This window comes from Oncorhynchus keta, chromosome 2 (genome assembly GCF_023373465.1).
Source record: "Oncorhynchus keta strain PuntledgeMale-10-30-2019 chromosome 2, Oket_V2, whole genome shotgun sequence".
Taxonomy (NCBI): domain Eukaryota; kingdom Metazoa; phylum Chordata; class Actinopteri; order Salmoniformes; family Salmonidae; genus Oncorhynchus; species Oncorhynchus keta.
In genome coordinates this window covers 24,982,082-25,000,552 of record NC_068422.1, presented here as the reverse complement: position 1 = coordinate 25,000,552, position 18,471 = coordinate 24,982,082, and the positions used below count along the sequence as shown (strand labels likewise).

General features: G+C 40.1%; 2 protein-coding genes across 6 annotated transcripts in view; one reads left to right on the top strand and one right to left on the bottom strand.

Annotated features, from left to right (window-relative positions):
* prim2 (DNA primase subunit 2) overlaps positions 1–5,356 on the bottom strand; it is a 114,207-nt gene extending 108,851 nt beyond the window's left edge. The window contains exons 1-3 of the mRNA XM_035793991.2: positions 5,196–5,356; positions 4,737–4,888; positions 3,731–3,843 (exon numbers count right to left, since the gene is read on the bottom strand). Of these exons, the coding sequence (XP_035649884.1) occupies positions 3,731–3,843; positions 4,737–4,884 (261 nt within the window). The 5' untranslated portion in view covers positions 4,885–4,888; positions 5,196–5,356. The remainder of the gene's footprint in view (positions 1–3,730; positions 3,844–4,736; positions 4,889–5,195) is intronic.
* Positions 5,357–5,894: 538 nt separating this feature from the next.
* Positions 5,895–18,285, top strand: LOC118398516 (ras-related protein Rab-23). Of its 5 annotated transcripts, none has more exons than XM_035793943.2 (8): positions 5,895–6,210; positions 6,746–6,840; positions 9,209–9,451; positions 10,213–10,298; positions 12,033–12,189; positions 12,343–12,425; positions 12,538–12,630; positions 13,270–18,285. In XM_035793943.2, the coding sequence occupies exons 3-8, from the start codon at positions 9,297–9,299 to the stop codon at positions 13,401–13,403; spliced, it is 708 nt and encodes a 235-aa protein (XP_035649836.1). In that variant the 5' UTR covers positions 5,895–6,210; positions 6,746–6,840; positions 9,209–9,296; the 3' UTR covers positions 13,404–18,285. The 5 variants fall into 5 exon arrangements, with proteins under 5 accessions (XP_035649836.1, XP_035649844.1, XP_035649871.1 ...); XM_035793951.2 differs by lacking the exon at positions 5,895–6,210 and having other exon boundaries at positions 6,251–6,840; positions 13,270–13,427; positions 13,614–18,285; XM_035793978.2 differs by lacking the exon at positions 5,895–6,210 and adding an exon at positions 12,906–12,961 and having other exon boundaries at positions 6,251–6,840; positions 13,270–13,415.
* The last annotated feature ends 186 nt before the right edge of the window (positions 18,286–18,471 follow it).

The window sequence follows — 18,471 nt, the reverse complement described above, 5'->3', positions numbered from 1 at the left end:
CCCAACATACTCAATTAGTATTTGGTAGCATTGCCTTTAAAATTAGTTTAACTTGGGTCAAACCGAGCCTTCATCAAGCTTCCCACAATGAATTGGGTGAATTTTGACCCATTCTGACAGAGCTGGTATAACCAAGTCAGGTTTGTAGGCCTCCTTGCTCGTACACACTTTCAGTTCTGCCCACACTTTTTATGGGATTGAGGTTAGGGCTTTGTGATGGCCACTCCAATACCTTGACTTTGTTGTCCTTAAACCATTTTGCCACAACTTTGGAAGTATGCTTGGGGTCATTGTCCATTTGGAAGACCCATTTGCAACCAAGCTTTAACTTCCAGACTGATGTCTTAATGATGCTTCAATATATCCACATGATTTCCCTTCCTCATGATGCCATCTATTTTGTGAAGTGCACCAGTCCCTCCTGCAGCAAAGCACCACCACAGCATGATGCTGCCACCCCCCTGTGTCACGGTTGGGATGGTGTTCTTTGGCTTGCAAGCCTCCCCCTTTTCCTCCAAACATAACGATGGACATTTGTCCAAAAAGTACGATCTTTGTCCCCACGTGCAGTTGCAAACCGTAGTCTGGCTTTTTTATGGCGGTTTTGGAGCAGTGGCTTCTTCCTTGCTGAGCAGCTTTTCAGGTTATCGATATAGGACTTGTTTTACTGTGGATATAGATACCTTTGTACCGGTTTCCTCCAGCATCTTCACAAGGTCCTTTGCTGCTGTTCTGGGATTGATTTGCACTTTTCGCACCAAAGTACGTTCATCTCTAGGAGACAGAACGCGTCTCAGTATGACGGCTGCATGGTCCCATGGTGTTTATACTTGCTTACTATTGTTTGTACAGATGAATGTAGTACCATCAGGCATTTGGAAATTTCACCCAAGGATGAACCAGACTTGTGACGGTCTACAATTGCTTTTCTGAGGTCTTGGCTGATTTCTTTTGATTTTCCCATGATGTGAAGCAAAGAGGCACTGAGTTTGAAGCTAGGCCTTGAAATACATCCACAGGCACACCTCCAATTGACTCAAATGATGTCAATTGGCCTAGCAGAAGCTTCTAAAGCCAGGACATAATTTTCTGGAATTTTCCAAGCTGTTTAAAGGCAGTCATCTTAGTGTATGTAAACTTCTGACACACTGGAATTATGATAGTGAATAAGTGAAATAGTCTCTCTGTAAACAATTGTTGGAAAAATGACTTGTGTCATGTCAAACAATAATTTTGTGGAGCGTTTGAAAAACACTTAGGTTGTAGTCATTAAAACCTGTTTGTAAACCTCTAACTACAACTATGTAAATGTCATGTTTATTTTTAATAAATTAGCAAACATCACTAAACCTGTTTTTTGCTTTGTCATTTTGGGGTATTCTGTGTAGATTGAGGGGAAAAAACTATTTAATACGTTACAGCCTCAAATGTAACAATGTGGAAAAAGTCAAGGGGTCTGAATACTTTTCAAAAGCACTGTGCATATCTATAGCGTGCGCTCTCCCGCCAAAATGTGCACACTCATTGTGTAAATGGTTTGCGTTTGATTGTTAATGTATTAAATTCCCAATTACATATCAATAGTAGATTTACTGTTATTTCCTAATCTAATCAGACATGCTTGTTTGGTTACAGTAAATTCTTAATGCATTCGATATACAGTACCAGTCAAAAGTTTGGACACTTCATTCAAGAGTTTCTTTATTTTTACATTGTAGAATAAACTATTTAATAACATATTTAGAATCTTTTAGTATCCAGTAAAATACTTTGATTTGTTTAACAAGTTTTCAGTTTAGTATATGATTCCATGTGTTATTTCAGTTTCCTGTCATCACTATTCTACAATGTAGAAAATAGTTTATAAAAAATAACCCTTGAATGAGTAGGTATCAATCCTTTGACTGGGATTGTATATTATTCCAGTCTTTTACCGTTCTCATTGTCAGAGTGGGCACGTTGTTTGCAGAGCACAGTGTTACACTTGTGAAAAAACAAATGTTGGTGTATTTCATTCCATTTGAGTTGTCAATGTCTTTTGTTTGGAGCACTCCAGTCAAGTAGCTGGGTAAGGACACGCACCCGATTACGCATAAAAGTAGGGCTGTAGGCTACCTGGCCTGTGTGCAATGAAGGCATATAAATGTGCCCATTTGAAGATCTAATAGCATTTCTGATTGGGTTGAAGCACCACCACTAATGAGCTGTGGAGCTTCTCAAAGTAATGTTTTCTTCACCGCAAACAGCAAGCAAACCAAGTCTGTTTCTACATCCATTAAGAATGACAATTCCTCAATGTATTTGAAAAATCTTTCCAGACTCTCCCTTTCACACACTCAGCATGAAAGGGAAAAATGTCATGCTCTAATCCTGTGGAAACGTCATAAAATAGGCCTACCTGATTTCTTTTTATCCCTTTCCAAATAGCCTACAGATGTCTGTCCCAAGCTCACTGGTGTCAGAAACTGAGGGCCCAGAATATTTTATACAATGTTGCAAGGAGCTTCAGGCTGGACCCAAGTTAATAGTTGATACAATGTTTAAATTGCGTTGCAGAGAGGCCATGCGTAGCCAATGTAGTGTAGCCAATGTGATTTATAGGATATTTATTTTTATCAGGATATTTTCTACTTGCAATATTTTTATTTGTTGGCTTGATAGGCTATTTTTACAATGGCAATAGAAATAGAAGTTGTTTCATTTTGATGACAATGATTGAGATTTGACAACATTATTATAAAATCTGATTTAACTGTTGCATGAAAATGTGCATTTGAAAACCATAACTGGCACGCAGATCAGTAGAAATAGCCTCCAGTATTTATGCTGCAGTAGTTTGTGTCGGGGGCTAGGGTCAGTTTGTTATATCTGGAGTACTTCTCCTGTCCTATTCGGTGTCCTGTGTGAATCTAAGTGTGCGTTCTCTAATTCTCTCCTTCTCTCTTTCTTTCTCTCTCTCTCTCCCTCTCTCTCAGAGGACCTGAGCCCTAGGACCATGCCCCAGGACTACCTGACATGATGACTCCTTGCTGTCCCCAGTCCACCTGACCGTGCTGCTGCTCCAGTTTCAACTGTTCTGCCTTATTATTATACGACCATGCTGGTCATTTATGAACATATGAACATCTTGGCCATGTTCTGTTATAATCTCCACCCGGCACAGCCAGAAGAGGACTGGCCACCCCATATAGCCTGGTTCCTCTAGGTTTCTTCCTAGGTTTTGGCCTTTTCTAGGGAGTTTTTCCTAGCCACTGTGCTTCTACACCTGCATTGCTTGCTGTTTGGGGATTTAGGCTGGGTTTCTGTACAGCACTTTGAGATATCAGCTGATGTACGAAGGGCTATATAAATACATTTGATTTGATTTAAGATAAATTCACATTCTACATGAGAAAGTTTGCTGACTCCTCATGTAGCCTATTACCGGCAACTTCAGGAGAGTAACGGCAGAATCTGCGAAAGCCCGTAGGAGCGGGAGGAAGATGGTTGAGACAGGTTATCTTGATCTCTGGCTCCCTCTTGAGTCATTTGTGTATTGTTTTTATCAGTCAAGCTTAATTCATACAGTATATACAGTAGTTGATTTGATAAAAACAGGTTGGCTGTATGGAAAAACACTAAACGATTTACCAATCAATTGGACAAAAGAACTGATTACTTTTGGCCGACCACGATTAGTGTATCTTCTTTAAATAGCTACGCACTATGGAATTCATAATTTTGTACTCACAGCCTCTATTTTGTAGGGGAAGTTCAAGTTTGAGAACTCTGCATCCAGTTTCTTGGTATATAGTTCAGATGTTTTCACATAGCTCACGCCAAGGTTTTCAACTGTCTTCAACACTGGAATGACAAAACAAGATCAAAACACCATGCAACTTTAGTTTTGTATATAAAAAGGGGAGTCAGACAAATGTATCCAGTTAGTGGTAAACACTAATTGACACCCAGCGTCATAACACGGTCATAACAGCTGACAACCTGTCATGACACTGTACATTATTATTTTATGGCTTGTAAATGACACCTACAAAAACCACATTTATTCAAATGCATTTTTCCCTGCCAAGAAGTTCACTTTCGTTTGAAAGTTTCATAAGTATTTTGTTGTAAAAAGATTCTACAGTCAAGTTTTCCCCCAATCATATTTTAAATAACTTGCAGAAAATACACTGACACTCATGAAGCATTATGACAATCCTGTATCACTTTCCTTCGACAACATTTTACAAACTTGGACACTGTCAAGCAGCATGATAATCATAGAAGAAAGATCACGTACATGCCCATATGTCAGTCAGTCAAAAAGAGGGTGTCTTGTCCTGCTCCTAAAATCTTCTCCTGCATTCATCCCACTCATCAGCAACCGAGCATTTGGGTAGGTGCATGCATGTCTAACATTTTGTGCGCAATTACAATGATAACATTTTCTGAAATTGACCATATGAAGTTACATAAAACATAGACCATGGTGTAATGTAATGTTTTGCCTTGTTTTGGGGTTGACACTTATGTAGGTAACCAGATATAAAATTATGCAATGTCCCAACAGGTCCAAATATGTGTCATGACAGTGTTATCAGCATATTATGGCAGGTTATGATGATAAGTTGTCAGCTGTTACGAGATATTATGTTCATGGTCCTGTCATACCGTGTTGTGACGCTGGGTGTCAAGTAAAGTGTTACCAGTTAGTTCATAACAATACATGTGTAAACCAGAACTAAACAACTTACGTTTCAGCCTGTCCACAGCGAAGGTCTCGAACTCGGAGAGAGAAATGTTTTCGATGGGAGGCTGACCATAGAACTGAAGACAATGTCCATACAGCTGCTCAGTCTGAGAGTTGCCAATCAACTTCTTTCTTCTGCTGTAGAACTGCATGGTTCTTGAAGATGAAGCAAGGCATCTAATTAGGCATCTGTTAACTCATCTATATTATGAGTTAACAAAATTATCTTCTTGGCTAGTACTGTACTCTCTTTGGTTGTACGGATTATCTAGTTAGTCAAAGAGAACATCTCTGACAGTTGTGCAAAAGAACTAACTAACACACACTGCCTTCATAATAACATTATTATGGCAAGCCAACGTTAGCTAACTACCGTGCTACTGTTAACTACGGAAAAGTTTGGGGTTTATATTTCACCAGGTACAATAGATAGCTAAAACGTTCTACAATTCCAACAACTTACCGGTATCTCGCTTCACTTAATTTACCAAGCGAGCTAGCTTTGCTTCTGTCTATTTGTCTTGATTCCCGCCAATTACCACACAGTGTTCTAATCTCCGCGCGGGAAAATGTCGTAAATGCTTGCCTGTCATTTCCGGTTTTCGCCACACTGACAAAGATATTTATAATTAACCCAAGATCATCTTTCTCAATTACAGTGGGCAGAACAAGCAAGGGCGTGGGGCAAAGCCAATCACGAGCGAGCGAGATTCTATTGGCGCGTAGTAGCATACGTTTCCATATATGCGTTAGGTAACGCCTCCTCTGTGAAGCGCGCATGTGCAAAAACTTAATTCGACCTTGCACACTTTATAAACAACGCAATTTTTTGTTTTACTTTGGCAAAGCTTCAACTCTATAAAACATAATGCACTGTGTTCATAACAGATTGTAGTTTTGGGAACAGAAACATTTATTGAAATATATGTTTCATACACTCCCACAACCCGCGACTGGACTTTCTTTCACTACCATATTTGGTGGTGAAAAAAACGTTCTAAACCGATGCTTCATCTTACTTTTTTTCTGTTTCAGCTTTACGCCGACCCAGTCTCTCATGACATTTTTCCACCTCTAACCACCTATCTAGGATCAGAACACCCTTCCCGGAAACTCGGAGGTGGATAGAAAAATATAACTAGGGAAACTGACCATTGATCAGGGTTTGGAGGTCACACAATCTGTGAAGTAATTTGAGTAATCACGACACAACCTGTCCACAAACAGACTCGAATCAGCTAGGATGTGTATTTTACACCTTTTGCATTTTAGAAACTGACCAAGGGACAGAAGAGAGTTGGAGTTAACTGTGGATCTTCTATTGCTCCCGGAAACCAAACGCGTTTATAGCAACCGGGCTGCAGTTGTGGGTTGTCACTAGTAACCCAGCCACAAAGTAAAAAATGGCTATATCGTAAAAATGCATGGAAACTCAAAAAGCCTTTTGGTCTTAATTTAAGGTTAGGGATGTGCATAAGGTGAGCAGTGTGGTTAGGGTTAGGTTTAACATCTGATTTTATGAATATCAATTTTAGAAATAGGCGGGGTTTATCCATAATAATGACTTTGTGGCTGTGGTAACTTGCCGTTTGTGGGAGATCCGAGCAAACAGCTAGCAAGGCAGCTAAAATGTCTTGATTACAAATAGTCGCTTTGTGAAATAGAATTAGATGACTTGTTACAGAGATCAAACGCGTTGATATTTAGCTCCTCTTGTTGTGTCAACATCGTGATAGTTTTCGCTAGGTATTGTTGAATGACTTGTGACATTGTCTAACGTTAAAGTGCTAGCAAGCCCAGCTAGATGCTATAGTACTCCGGGGAGACGTGCTAGCTAATATTAACTGAACGTGGAGGCCGGACAATCCATCGTTCTTTAGTTTAGATAACTAGCTAAATTAGCGTTTCAAATTATTACAAATATTTGCTTGATACTATGGTACAGTTTTCATTATAACTTATATTTATTTTGGTCCAGGAAAAAAACGTTATTTATTATCTTTCATTGCGCAGCAATTCTATTTTAGTCCTGTTGCAGCCACTGAGGTATAATAAGGACGTTTGTATCTGGAAGACAAGAGTCGCACAGTCATGTAACTGTAATGCAGGTAAGATAAACAATGTTATGAGTTTATCACTCGAAATGATACAATTGTTGTTTCAGATATTCTTTGTTTCCATGTTCTTCATAAGGGAGAATGTGTATCAATCTTTGGACAGCCTCCGAACAAATAACACGAATACTAGCTAGCTATTAACGTTAAATGTAAAATTATGAGTTTGCATGAATCTGACATCTATATTTATTTAGTGGATTTAAAAAATACAACTTTTTCTAACACTGTTCAGCAAGTCCTAAACCTCTGCAATATGCCCCATCCTCTCCCGGCTTACTGTATGCAGAATTCCCGGGTGATGTCTTGCTACAGTTTGTTACGCCAGACATGTGATAACTATGTTTCCTTTTACTGGGCGTTACAGGTACAAACATGTATTTCTTATATTTCTCAGTTTTTTTGTAGAACCACCTGCCTGCATCTGGACACGGACATTTATAAGATACAAATCTTTGGCAGCGTTTGGTATAATCTAACCTGTAACGCCCAGTAATGGATACATAGTTATCACATGATATCTGGCGTACGAACGAACTGTAGCTAGATGTTGTCTAGTGGTGTAAATGCTAGTGCCATTCTGAAGTGAACCTCTTCAGCACCTGCTGTTCATGTTCAGCAATTTGTCAATTAACTGTCTTCCAATTTAAAGTGGGCCATTGTAACCTTCTTAATAATGGAGTGTTTACACAAGTACTGTGGATGAATGCCTGGTTACCAGTTTGTTCCTTCAAAGTTACTAGCCTGACAATCTAACTATGCAGTCTACAGGTAGGCCTAGACATACCAACACGGTCCTCTAAGACCAATGTTTTATTTTATGCAAAATCTATCCAATCAGAGCATATGTGAAGAGTCCATGTAAGGGAATATGTTTTTGTACAGTGAAACATCCAGTTCTTCCAAGGTTTGCTGCATCTGCTGAATTTGAGAAGAATTCCTTTAAGTGCATGTCACTAAAACAGAGTTTGCGAAATCTGAGCGAATGGTAAATTAAGCTGGCGTGTCTTTGCATGCAGCTAAGTTACAGCCAGCACTGTATTCAGTTACCTTTGATGAGATGTTGCGGGAGAGACTCTACTTTGTAACTCAATCTGTGGTCATGCCAGTCGCTTAGTAGCCACATCTACCTAGAATATTCCACGTTTGTATAAATTGTACTTGTTTTCAGTTTAGGTTACACAAGGACGTGGCTTGATTAATAGGTGTCAAGGTAGTGGCTTCATTGTGGTTGAGACGCCAGCCTGTTTACGGTGGGTTTTGTGTTTCGGCTCATCCATTTTATGAATAGGACTAGCTGAGGATAACAAACAGCTCTGAGTGTTTAAACTCAGGAAAAAGGCCCACCTTGGCTTTGTGTGCCGTGGAACCCTAGACAGATCAGCAACACATTCCTTGCATAGTCTGTTGAGGTTAAGTCAAACCAGAGCTTTTCACATTGTGAACAAAATGTTTTGTTTGGACTTAAGGTCACTGATAGCGATAGGCCCATAGCACTAGCCTCTGGTATTATTTTGCTACAAAGTTGATTCTTTGTTTAGGCCAACATGTTGTGATATTATTGATCACATTACCAGGGTTTGGGCTGCCGTGGGGATGTTTGCCTGCTCATATCCAGGAGATATGGGATTTAGCTAAATTGTCAGTTCCCATAAGACAGCATAGCCTAGTCATCTGGAGCATCGTGACCTCAACACTTGAATCCCAGCCAGGTCCAGGCAGCCAGGTCCAGGCAGCCAGGTCCAGGCAGCCAGGTCCAGGCAGCCAGGTCCAGGCAGCCAGGTCCAGGCAGCCAGGTCCAGGCAGCCAGGTCCAGGCAGCCAGGTCCAGGCAGCCAGGTCCAGGCAGCCAGGTCCAGGCAGCCAGCCAGCTACCTAATGGAAAAGTGTGTGGGAGCAGAAAGATTGAGGCAGTGACTGAGCTAAGTGAAGCTGACTGTACCATGTAAGGATGAGGAATCCATCAGCTGACGTTACCTCAGAGGGCTGCAGCCTGGAAATGTATGCACTCGTTACTGTAAGTAACTCTGGATAAGAGCGTTTGATAAAAGACTAAAATGGCTAATATTTCCACTCCGCTGTAAAACAGCAGACCGGAGGGCAGCAAGTGATGGTTTTATGGGAAGACTGAGGAGTAGTGAGGTAGAAAGTGTTCTCCTCAGCTAAACAAAGTATATCATATTGCTGAACAAACAGAAGGATGTTTTTATGTGGGCTAGGCTCGTCAGTCAGCGAGACTATAACTTGGATGTTAGAGCTGCAGAACGATGCAGGTTTTGTGCAGAGAAAATAACAATGGTAAGACCTTAAGTCAGGTTTATCAATATGTAAAACATAAGGTTGTCTCATTGTGTCTCTATCAGGAGGTGTCTAACTGATCCAGTGCCAGCCCCTCTGAAGTAACACCAGACTGCCTTGAAGTGTTAAGAAAACCCAGCCCAAGACATAGTCATGTTGGAGGAGGACATGGAAGTGGCCATCAAAGTGGTGGTGGTGGGCAATGGTGCGGTGGGGAAGTCCAGCATGATCCAGCGCTACTGCAAGGGCATCTTCACCAAGGACTACAAGAAGACCATCGGTGTGGACTTCCTGGAGAGGCAGATACTGTAAGAAGATGTTCTATTGGCAGTGTGTCTTACAGATAAACTGAGTAAACAAAACATTGAGAACACCTGCTCTTTCCATGACATAGATTGAACAGGTGAATCAAAGTGAAAGCTATGATCCCTTATTGTTGTCACATGTTAAATCTACTCCAATCAGTGTAGATGAAGGGGAGGACAGGTTAAATAAGGATTTTTATTTCATAAGAGATCCCTGGCATCCATGTCTAAAGAACTGTTTTAGGTAACTGTGTTTTGGCTCAAGAAATACTTTTTTTAAGGTTTTGGCCTAATGCAAAAAAAGGTGCTTCCCAAAATTACTCATTATCCTTATCATTCCAGTAAGTCTATTTTCCTTATTTTTATGCTTAACAGATGTGAAGCAAACCCATAACTCAAATGTAGAGTGTCAAGTGGTATTTCATTCAGCTGTTTATGAATATAGCAGGATAATGGCTTTGGTCACAGATAATGGACATGCAGTGCCCAGATGTACGAGAAGGCATAGTTATTCTCAGGAAATGCCAGAGAGAACTCTAACTGCATTGAATAATAGAGGCAAAATAGACAGATGAAGGTGCGCTCACTGAAAGCTTAAATTGTGTTTATACGGCAATAAAGGTGTGGAGGACATTTGACTGTCAGTACACTATCCCTCCTCTAGCGCATAACTGTTGTATGAGTAGTATCAGGTATGACAGTCAACTAGAAATATATACACACAATACAAAGTATTTAAAATCTCTTTTCTGTTCCTTTTCCAGAGTGAATGATGAAGATGTGAGATTGATGTTGTGGGACACAGCAGGGCAGGAAGAGTTTGATGCCATCACCAAGGCCTACTACCGCGGTAAGACTCCTCACTCACAGGGAAGGACATCATACTCCTTCACTGGGTCTGTCAGACAGGTCATTTTTCAGTATGGTTTTAGCTATTGAACTGCACCATTATGTCCAGATTTTATTTCTGGGGGGAAAAGAACACAACAAATACAAACTGGGGTGTATGGAAATTGAACAATAGAAATAATACATTAAAAAAACGTCACTTTTTCAGGACACTTTTTCAAAAATAATGAGTAAAAATCCAAATAACTTCACAGATCTTCATTGTAAAGGGTTTAAACACTGTTTCCCATGCTTGTTCATTGAACCATAAACAATTAATGAACATGCACCTGTGAAACGGTCGTTAAGACACTAACAGCTGTCCAGGCGGTAGGCCAAGATGGTAGTCAATTAAGGTCACAGTTATGAAAACTTAGGACAATAAAGAGGCCTTTCTACTGACACTGAAAAACACCAAAAGAAAGAGGCCCAGGGTCCCTGCTTATCTGCGTGAACGTGCCTTAGGCATGCTGCAAGGAGGCATTAGGGCTGCAGATGTGGCCAGGGCAATAAATTGCCATGTCCGTACTGTGAGACGCCTAAGACAGGGAGACAGGACGGACAGCTGATTGTCCTCGCAGTGGCAGACCACGTGTAACAACACCTGCACAGGATCAGTACGTCCGAACATCACACCTGTGGGACAGGTACAAGATGGCAACAACAACTGCGGAGTTACACCAGGAACGCACAATCCCTCCATCGGTGCTCAGACTGTCCGCAATAGGCTGAAAAGGGCTGGACTGAGGGCTTGTAGGTTCTCACCAGACATCACTGGCAAAAACGTCTCCTATGGGCACAAACTCACTGTCGCTGGACCAGACAGGACCGGTCAAAAAAGTGCTCCTCACCGACAAGCCCTTTGTCTCACCAGGGGTGATGGTCGGATTTGCGTTTATCGTCGAAGAAATGAGCGTTACACCGAGGCCTGTACTCTGGAGCGGGATCGATTTGGAGGTGGAGGGTCCGACATGGTCTGGGGCGGTGTGTCACAGCGTCATAGGTCTGAGCTTGTTGTTGCAGGCAATCTCAACGCTGTGCGTTACAGGGAAGACATCCTCCTCCCTCGTATGGTACCCTTCCTGTAGGCTCATCCAGGTGTGACCCTCCAGCAAGACAATGCTACCAGCCATACTGCTCGTTCTGTGCGTGATTTCCTGCAAGACAGGAATGTCAGTGTTCTGCCATGGTCAGCGAAGAGCCCGGATCTCAATCCCATTGAGCACGTCTGGGACCTGTTGGATCGGAGGGTGAGGGCTAGGGCCATTCCCTCGGAAATGTCTGGGAACTTGCAGGTGCTTTGGTGAAAGAGTGGGGTAACATCTCACAGCAAGAACTGGCAAATCTGGTGCAGTCCATGAGGAGGAGATGCATTGCAGTACTTAATGCAGCTGGTGGCCACACCAGATACTGACTGTTGCTTTTGATTTTGACCCCCTCTTTGTTCAGGGACACATTATTACATTTCTGTTAGTCACGTCTGGAACTTGTTCAGTTTGTCTCAGTTGGTGAATCTTGTTATGTTCATACAAATATTTACACTTCTTAAGTTTGCTGAAAATAAAGGCAGTTGACAGTGAGAGGATGTTTCTTTTTTTTGTTGAGTTTATATATACAAGTTATTTGATTTGAAAGCGTGCGTGCGCGCTGAAGATCCAGCATTGTGGTGACCAGCTGGTCTTTGTATGTGTTCCAGGTGCCCAGGCGTGTGTTCTGGTCTTCTCCACCACCGACAGGGAGTCGTTCGAGGCGGTCGGCAGCTGGTGGGAGAAGGTGGAGCTAGAGGTGGGAGACATCCCCACTGTCCTGGTGCAGAACAAGATTGACCTTCTGGATGACACGATGATCAAAAAGTAAGACTTCCTGTGACTAATTTCCCATCTTGGACTTGGCTTGTTGTATACGATGCATGGCTTGTAGAACATAAATCTTAATTAGATATTCTGATATTTCAAGTATAGCAGAATTGATGAGTAATCGTTGCTCTTTTTCTCCTGCTACTATAGTGAGGAGGCAGAAGGTCTGGCCAAGAAGCTCAAGTTGAGGTTTTATAGAACCTCTGTAAAGGAGGACCTCAATGTCAATGAAGGTGAGATACAGAAATTGTGTTCAACTAACCAGTTAAAATAACTGTTAGGAAGGATGCAATGGGAATCACCCAAGTTTTTTTTACATTTTATTTCTCTACCATTTCTTTTCAGTTTTCAAATACCTAGCAGATAAGTATCTGCAACGACTCAAGCGGCAAACAGCAGAGGAGCCCGAGGCAGTGCATACAGCAGGCAATAAAATTGGTAAGCATCCTGATAACCATGTCAGTTAGTCCAGACCTCTGGGATTGATTTGTACAAGGCCACAGAGGGAATTTGTGTCATACTGCTAGTTCTGCAATGATAGTTAGTGTTTTGGCTCTTTTTTTTTTTCCCACCAACAACATTAAAACCTTGTACATGGACATGCCCACATTGAAATGGTTTTTACCAAGAAAATAATCAAATGAAGGCACATTTATGCATAACTTTTGCATTTTATATTTACTGTACATTTCTCATTTGTCCATGACATTCAGTAACGTGATGACAACTTTCATGCAAAATGTAGGATTCATACAACAGGACAAAAAAAGTAAGATGTCTGTCTCCGGGCTCTATTTTAATAAAATGTACCTAATAGCACTTTGACATCGGATGATGTAAAAAGGGCTTTATCAATACATTTGATTGGTATGCACCAAATGGAGTAAAAAGTGCTTTCAGGTGAGCTTACCGTGGAAAGTTTTATTCACAATATGGTGAACATGGGCTTATAGTGTTCAGAACAACTCAAAGTAAACTTTGATACTGTAAATTGCACGTGTTTTGTTGTAACTTTTGTGTGTCAGAAATTAGTCTTTAAAGTTGTATCACTTCATTTACAAATTTCTACCCTAACAGGCGTTTTCAACACCACAAGTAGTAACCCATCTAGTCAGAACTCCAGCAATGGCCGTGAAATCATCAGCTTGCGGCCCCACAAACAGAGGACCAAGAAGAGCAAAAACCTCTTCAGTAGCTGCAGCCTTCTTTAGAATCAATCCATTCCCTTCAATACTGTAAGTTTTGACTGCCATATGTGAGGAAAAGAGTCTTGATTGATGAATGGTTGTGTATTATAGGGGTAGATTCTTTCACAGACCAAAGTTTGCATAGAACACGGTATGTTATATCAATTTGAGCTCAACCTAGATCTAATCTGCACCTGCACATTGTGCCTATCATGACGTTGAGCATCTTTACAGATCCAGTCTAGCCTTTGATTCGCATGGATAGATGGGAGATCTAAAGCACCAGTATGGCAAAAGTAACAACAGTCCTCCTGATGGCTGCAATGGATACCAAAACCTATGTTGTAGCATGAATGGAATTCTTGAAGCTTATCTTTTGGGAAATTGAGGTTGGGCGTTGCAGGGTTTTCCCCATTTACACCCTTCAACATGTTGTAGGGAAGGGTTACATTCTAGTTCACTAACACGGCATCTTTGTATGTTCATATGTGATTTTTACAGATTACCATTTGTGCATTTGACTGTTCATCTGTGCAATATGTTTATTGTAAGAGATATACTGATTATTTTGTACCATATTTTGTTTAAAATATTAATGGAATATGGTTCAATCTATGCTGTATATTGTGGATAAAGACTTGGACATAATTGTTCATTGTTTTCTGAAAGGTATTTTTATATGAATTTTAAGTGTTTAACAAATGTTTGCAGACAATGACTTACCTAAAACGTAACATAGTGCCAAATAGTTTCTTAACTTCCTTTATTGTTGAAAGAAATGTACATATTTTAAGGTGAAAGGTAGGAGTGATTGATAGTTGTATGATAATACTAAATTACAACAAAGACCAATAGAATGTGCTCTTATATTACCAAATAAAATTTGAGATTCGCACAATAAACTCTACTTGAGTCACAAAATTATAAAATGTACTGATCTTATAGAATGGATGAGCCAGTGAAGAGTGTTTTGTTACACAGACAATACCAATCAATATATACGATACTAGAAATCACAATTGTTTACATATTGCAGCATTTAAATCCTATACAGTTGGAGTTGGACGTTTACATACACTTAGGTTGGAGTCATTAATCTGTTTTTCAACCACTCTGCAGATTTCTTGTTAACAAACTACAGTTTTGGCAAGTTGGTTAGGACATCTACTTTGTGCATGACACAAATACATTTTCCAACAATTGTTTACAGACAAATTATTTCACTTATATTTCACTTATAATTCACTGTATCACAATTCCAGTGGGTCAGAAGTTTACATGCACTGAGTTGGTTGTGTCTTTAAACAGCTTGGAAAATTCCAGAAAATGTCATGGCTTTAGAAGTCTCTGATGGGCTAATTGACATCATTTGAGTCAATTGGAGGTGTACCTGTGGATGTATTTCAAGGCCTACCTTCAAACTCAGTGCATCTTTGCTTGACATCATGGGAAACTCAAAAGAAATCAGCCAAGACCTCAAAAAATAAATTGTTGACCTCCACAAGTCTGGTTCATCCCTGGGGGCAATTTACAAATGCCTGAAGGTACCACGTTCATCTGTATAAACAATGGTACTCAAGTATAAACACCATGGGACCACGCAGCCGTCATACCGCTCAGGAAAGAGATGCGTTCTGTCTCCTTGGTGTGAAAGGTGCAAATCAATCCCAGAACAGCAGCAAAGGACCTTGTGAAGATGCTGGAGGAAACGGGTACAGAAATCTCTATGTCCACAGTAAAACAAGTCCTATATCTGCATAACCTGAAAGGCCGCTCAGCAAGGAAGAAGCCACTACTCCAAAACCGCCATAAAAAAACAAAGACAGACTACGGTTTGCAACTGCACATGGGGATAAATATGGTACTTTTGGAGAAATGTCCTCTGGTCTGATGAAACAAAAATAGAACTGTTTGGCCATAATGACCATTGTTATGTTTGGAGGAAAAAGCGGGATGCTTGCAAGCCAAAGAACCATCCCAACCGTGAAGCATGGGGGTGGCACCATCATGTTGTGGGGGTGCTTTGCTGCAGGAGGGACTGGTGCAATTCACGAAATAGATGACATGAGAATGGAAAATTATGTGGATATATTGAAGCAACATCTCAAGACATCAGTCAGGAAGTTAAAGTTTGGTTGCATATGTGTCTTCCAAATGGACAATGACCCCAAGCATACTTCCAAAGCTGTTGCAATATGGCTTAAGGACAACAAAGTCAAGGTATTGCAGTGGCCATCACAAAGCCCTGACCTCAATCCTATGGAAAAGTTGTGGGCAGAACTGAAAAAGCATGTGCGAGCAAGGAGGCCTTCAAACCTGACTCAGGTCTGTCAGGAGGAATGGGACAGAATTCGCCCAAGTTCTGGTGGGAAGCTTGTGTAAGGCTACTCAAAACATTTGACCCAAGTTAAAGAATTCAAAGGCAATGCTACCAAATACTAATTGAGTGTATGTAAACTTCTGACCCACTGGGAATGTGATGAAAGAAATAAAAGCTGAAATAAATCAGGTGCGGCAGCGTAGCCTAGTGGTTAGAGCGTTGGACTAGTAACCGAGAAGGTTGCAAGTTCAACTCCCCGAGCTGACAAGGTACAAATCTGTCGTTCAAGGCAGTTAACCCACTGTTCCGAGGCTGTCATTGAAAATAAGAATGTGTTCTTAACTGACTTGCCTAGTTAAAATAAAAAGGTAAAATGTATCTAGTATTATTCTGACATTTCACATTCTTAAAATAAAGTGGTGATCCTAACTGACTAAGACAGGGAATTGTTACTAGGATTAAATGTCAGGAATTGTGAAAAACTGAGTTTAAATGTATTTTTAAGGTGTGTGTAAGCTTCCTACTTCAACTGTATGTGCTTTATTTGTTTCTACTGTGGTACAATTGTAACATCTTTAATGTGCTCATATTTGTGAGTCTATTACATTTTTACTGAACAAACATATAAACGCAACATGCAATAATTTCAATTATTCTACTGAGTTAAGAGTTCATATAAGGAAATCATTCATTTGAAATAGTCATTAGGCCCTAGTCTATGGATTTCACATGAATGGGCAGGGGCGTGGGCCTGGGAGGGCAGGCCCAGCCAATCAGAATTAGTTTTTCCCCTCAAAAGGGATTTATTACAGACAGAAATACTCCTCAGTTGTATCAGCTGTCCGTGTGGCAGGTCTCAGACGATCCCGCAGGTGAAGAGCCGGATGTGGAGTTCCTGGGCTGGCGTGGTTACACGTGGTCTGCAGTTGTGAGGCCGGTTGGACGTATTGCTAAATTCTCTAAAATTATGTTGGAGGTGGCTATGGTAGATAAATTAACATTCAATTCTCTGGTAACAGTTCTGGTGGACATTCCTGCAGTCAGCATATCAATTGCACGCACCCCCAACACTTAAGACCTCTGTGGCGTTGTTTAACAACTGCACATTTTAGTGGCCTTTTATTGTACCCAGCACAGGATGCACCTGTGTAATGATCATGCTTTTTAATGAGCTTCTCGATGTTCCACACCAGTCAGGTGGATGGATTGTCTTGGCAACGGAGAAATGTTCACTAACAGTGATGTAAACACATTTGAAAGAAGTAAGCTTTTTGTGCACATTAACCATTTCTGGGATGTTTCATTTCAGCATATGAAACATGGGACCAACAGTTTTGACATGTTGCATTTTATATTTTTGTTCAGTATATATTTGTTAGTTTCGGGAGAAATGAACACTACATTATTGTTTTAAAGAAATATCAAATTTCATGTGTGATTGAAAAGAGATCTCATAATGAACGGTCTCTTGATAGAATGTGAACAGAACTACAGGATAGCTTTGTAATGGCTTCATTTTCTCACCTAGTTATCATGCTTGGACTGTGTTCTCTTTCCACTGACCGCTATGATGGCTTTTCTGAGGCAAGACTAGTAATTCCTGCTCTAATTTCACTGTAGGACAGAAAGGAAAGTCTCATTCTTTATACTGTGTTCGTCATTATAACTTCTAGTTACCCATTAATACTATTCACAAATCAAAATGGCACCATGGTTATAAGTACATTCTACTGTATATAGTCTGTGTTTTGGTATCAGTAAATGTTGTATGAAAATTTGCATGCTTGCCTTGTTTTTTTGTTTTTTTTTCAAGTGAATGAATATGGAACCACAGTTTAATGCCACAAAGCCTTGTCCATGTATGTTTACATTCTCATTCATTGTGTATCTTTAAACATATTTTTTATTTAACTAGTTTGATTTAAGGACTCCTGCTTAGTAAATATTGTAAATCACACACCATCCCTTAACAGTTGCTATTTGTAAAAATGTTCCATTTTGTTCAAATGGACTAAAGGCACTTTAACAATGAGATGTTTTAATGATGTTTGTCTCCTGAAAATACACAATGTTTATATTGACCATTTAATGAATTAATAATTAAATCCGTTACCATTCTTATAATATGGTCAAGTGCTCTTTCACTCAGGTGTTGTGAGAATCACTGTAATCCATTTTGATGTTATTACATTTTGCAGATGGCTTACTGATTTATTACATACTGCTTCCATGAACTTTGTTTCTAGATAACCTAGTCTGTTTCTGCTCTCTTTCCAACTCCTTATGGAGTTGCCATGCCAAACATTGTTTGTCAGCTTAAAGTAGGCAAGAGCACAATATACCTGGGACCAGGCTAAAGACTTAACTAAATGTTACATGTTGTCAGAATTGTGTGACACAGAGTAGTAGTTACAGAGTATATCTCACCTAGTTTGTTCATTTCTATTACTTTGATTTAACAGTGTCTCAAGGTGTGCCACACATGCAGTACTTGCACCTGCAGCTTGGTTGAAAATCTGTTTGATGGTGATCTAGCATAAATAAAATCTGTTTGGTGATCTAGCATAAATAAAATCTCTATTTTGATTTGTTTTCAACATTTTCTGTAATTTCCACTTCACACAGCTGATAGTAAATCTTTAATGTACACAGTTTTATTGTAAAATGTTAAATGAAGCATTAAAAAATAGGAACGTATTAGCTACACTTAAAATGTTTGTTTATTTTACCCACCTTTTCAATTGTGTTTGGTTTGTTAGAATTACAGGTAGA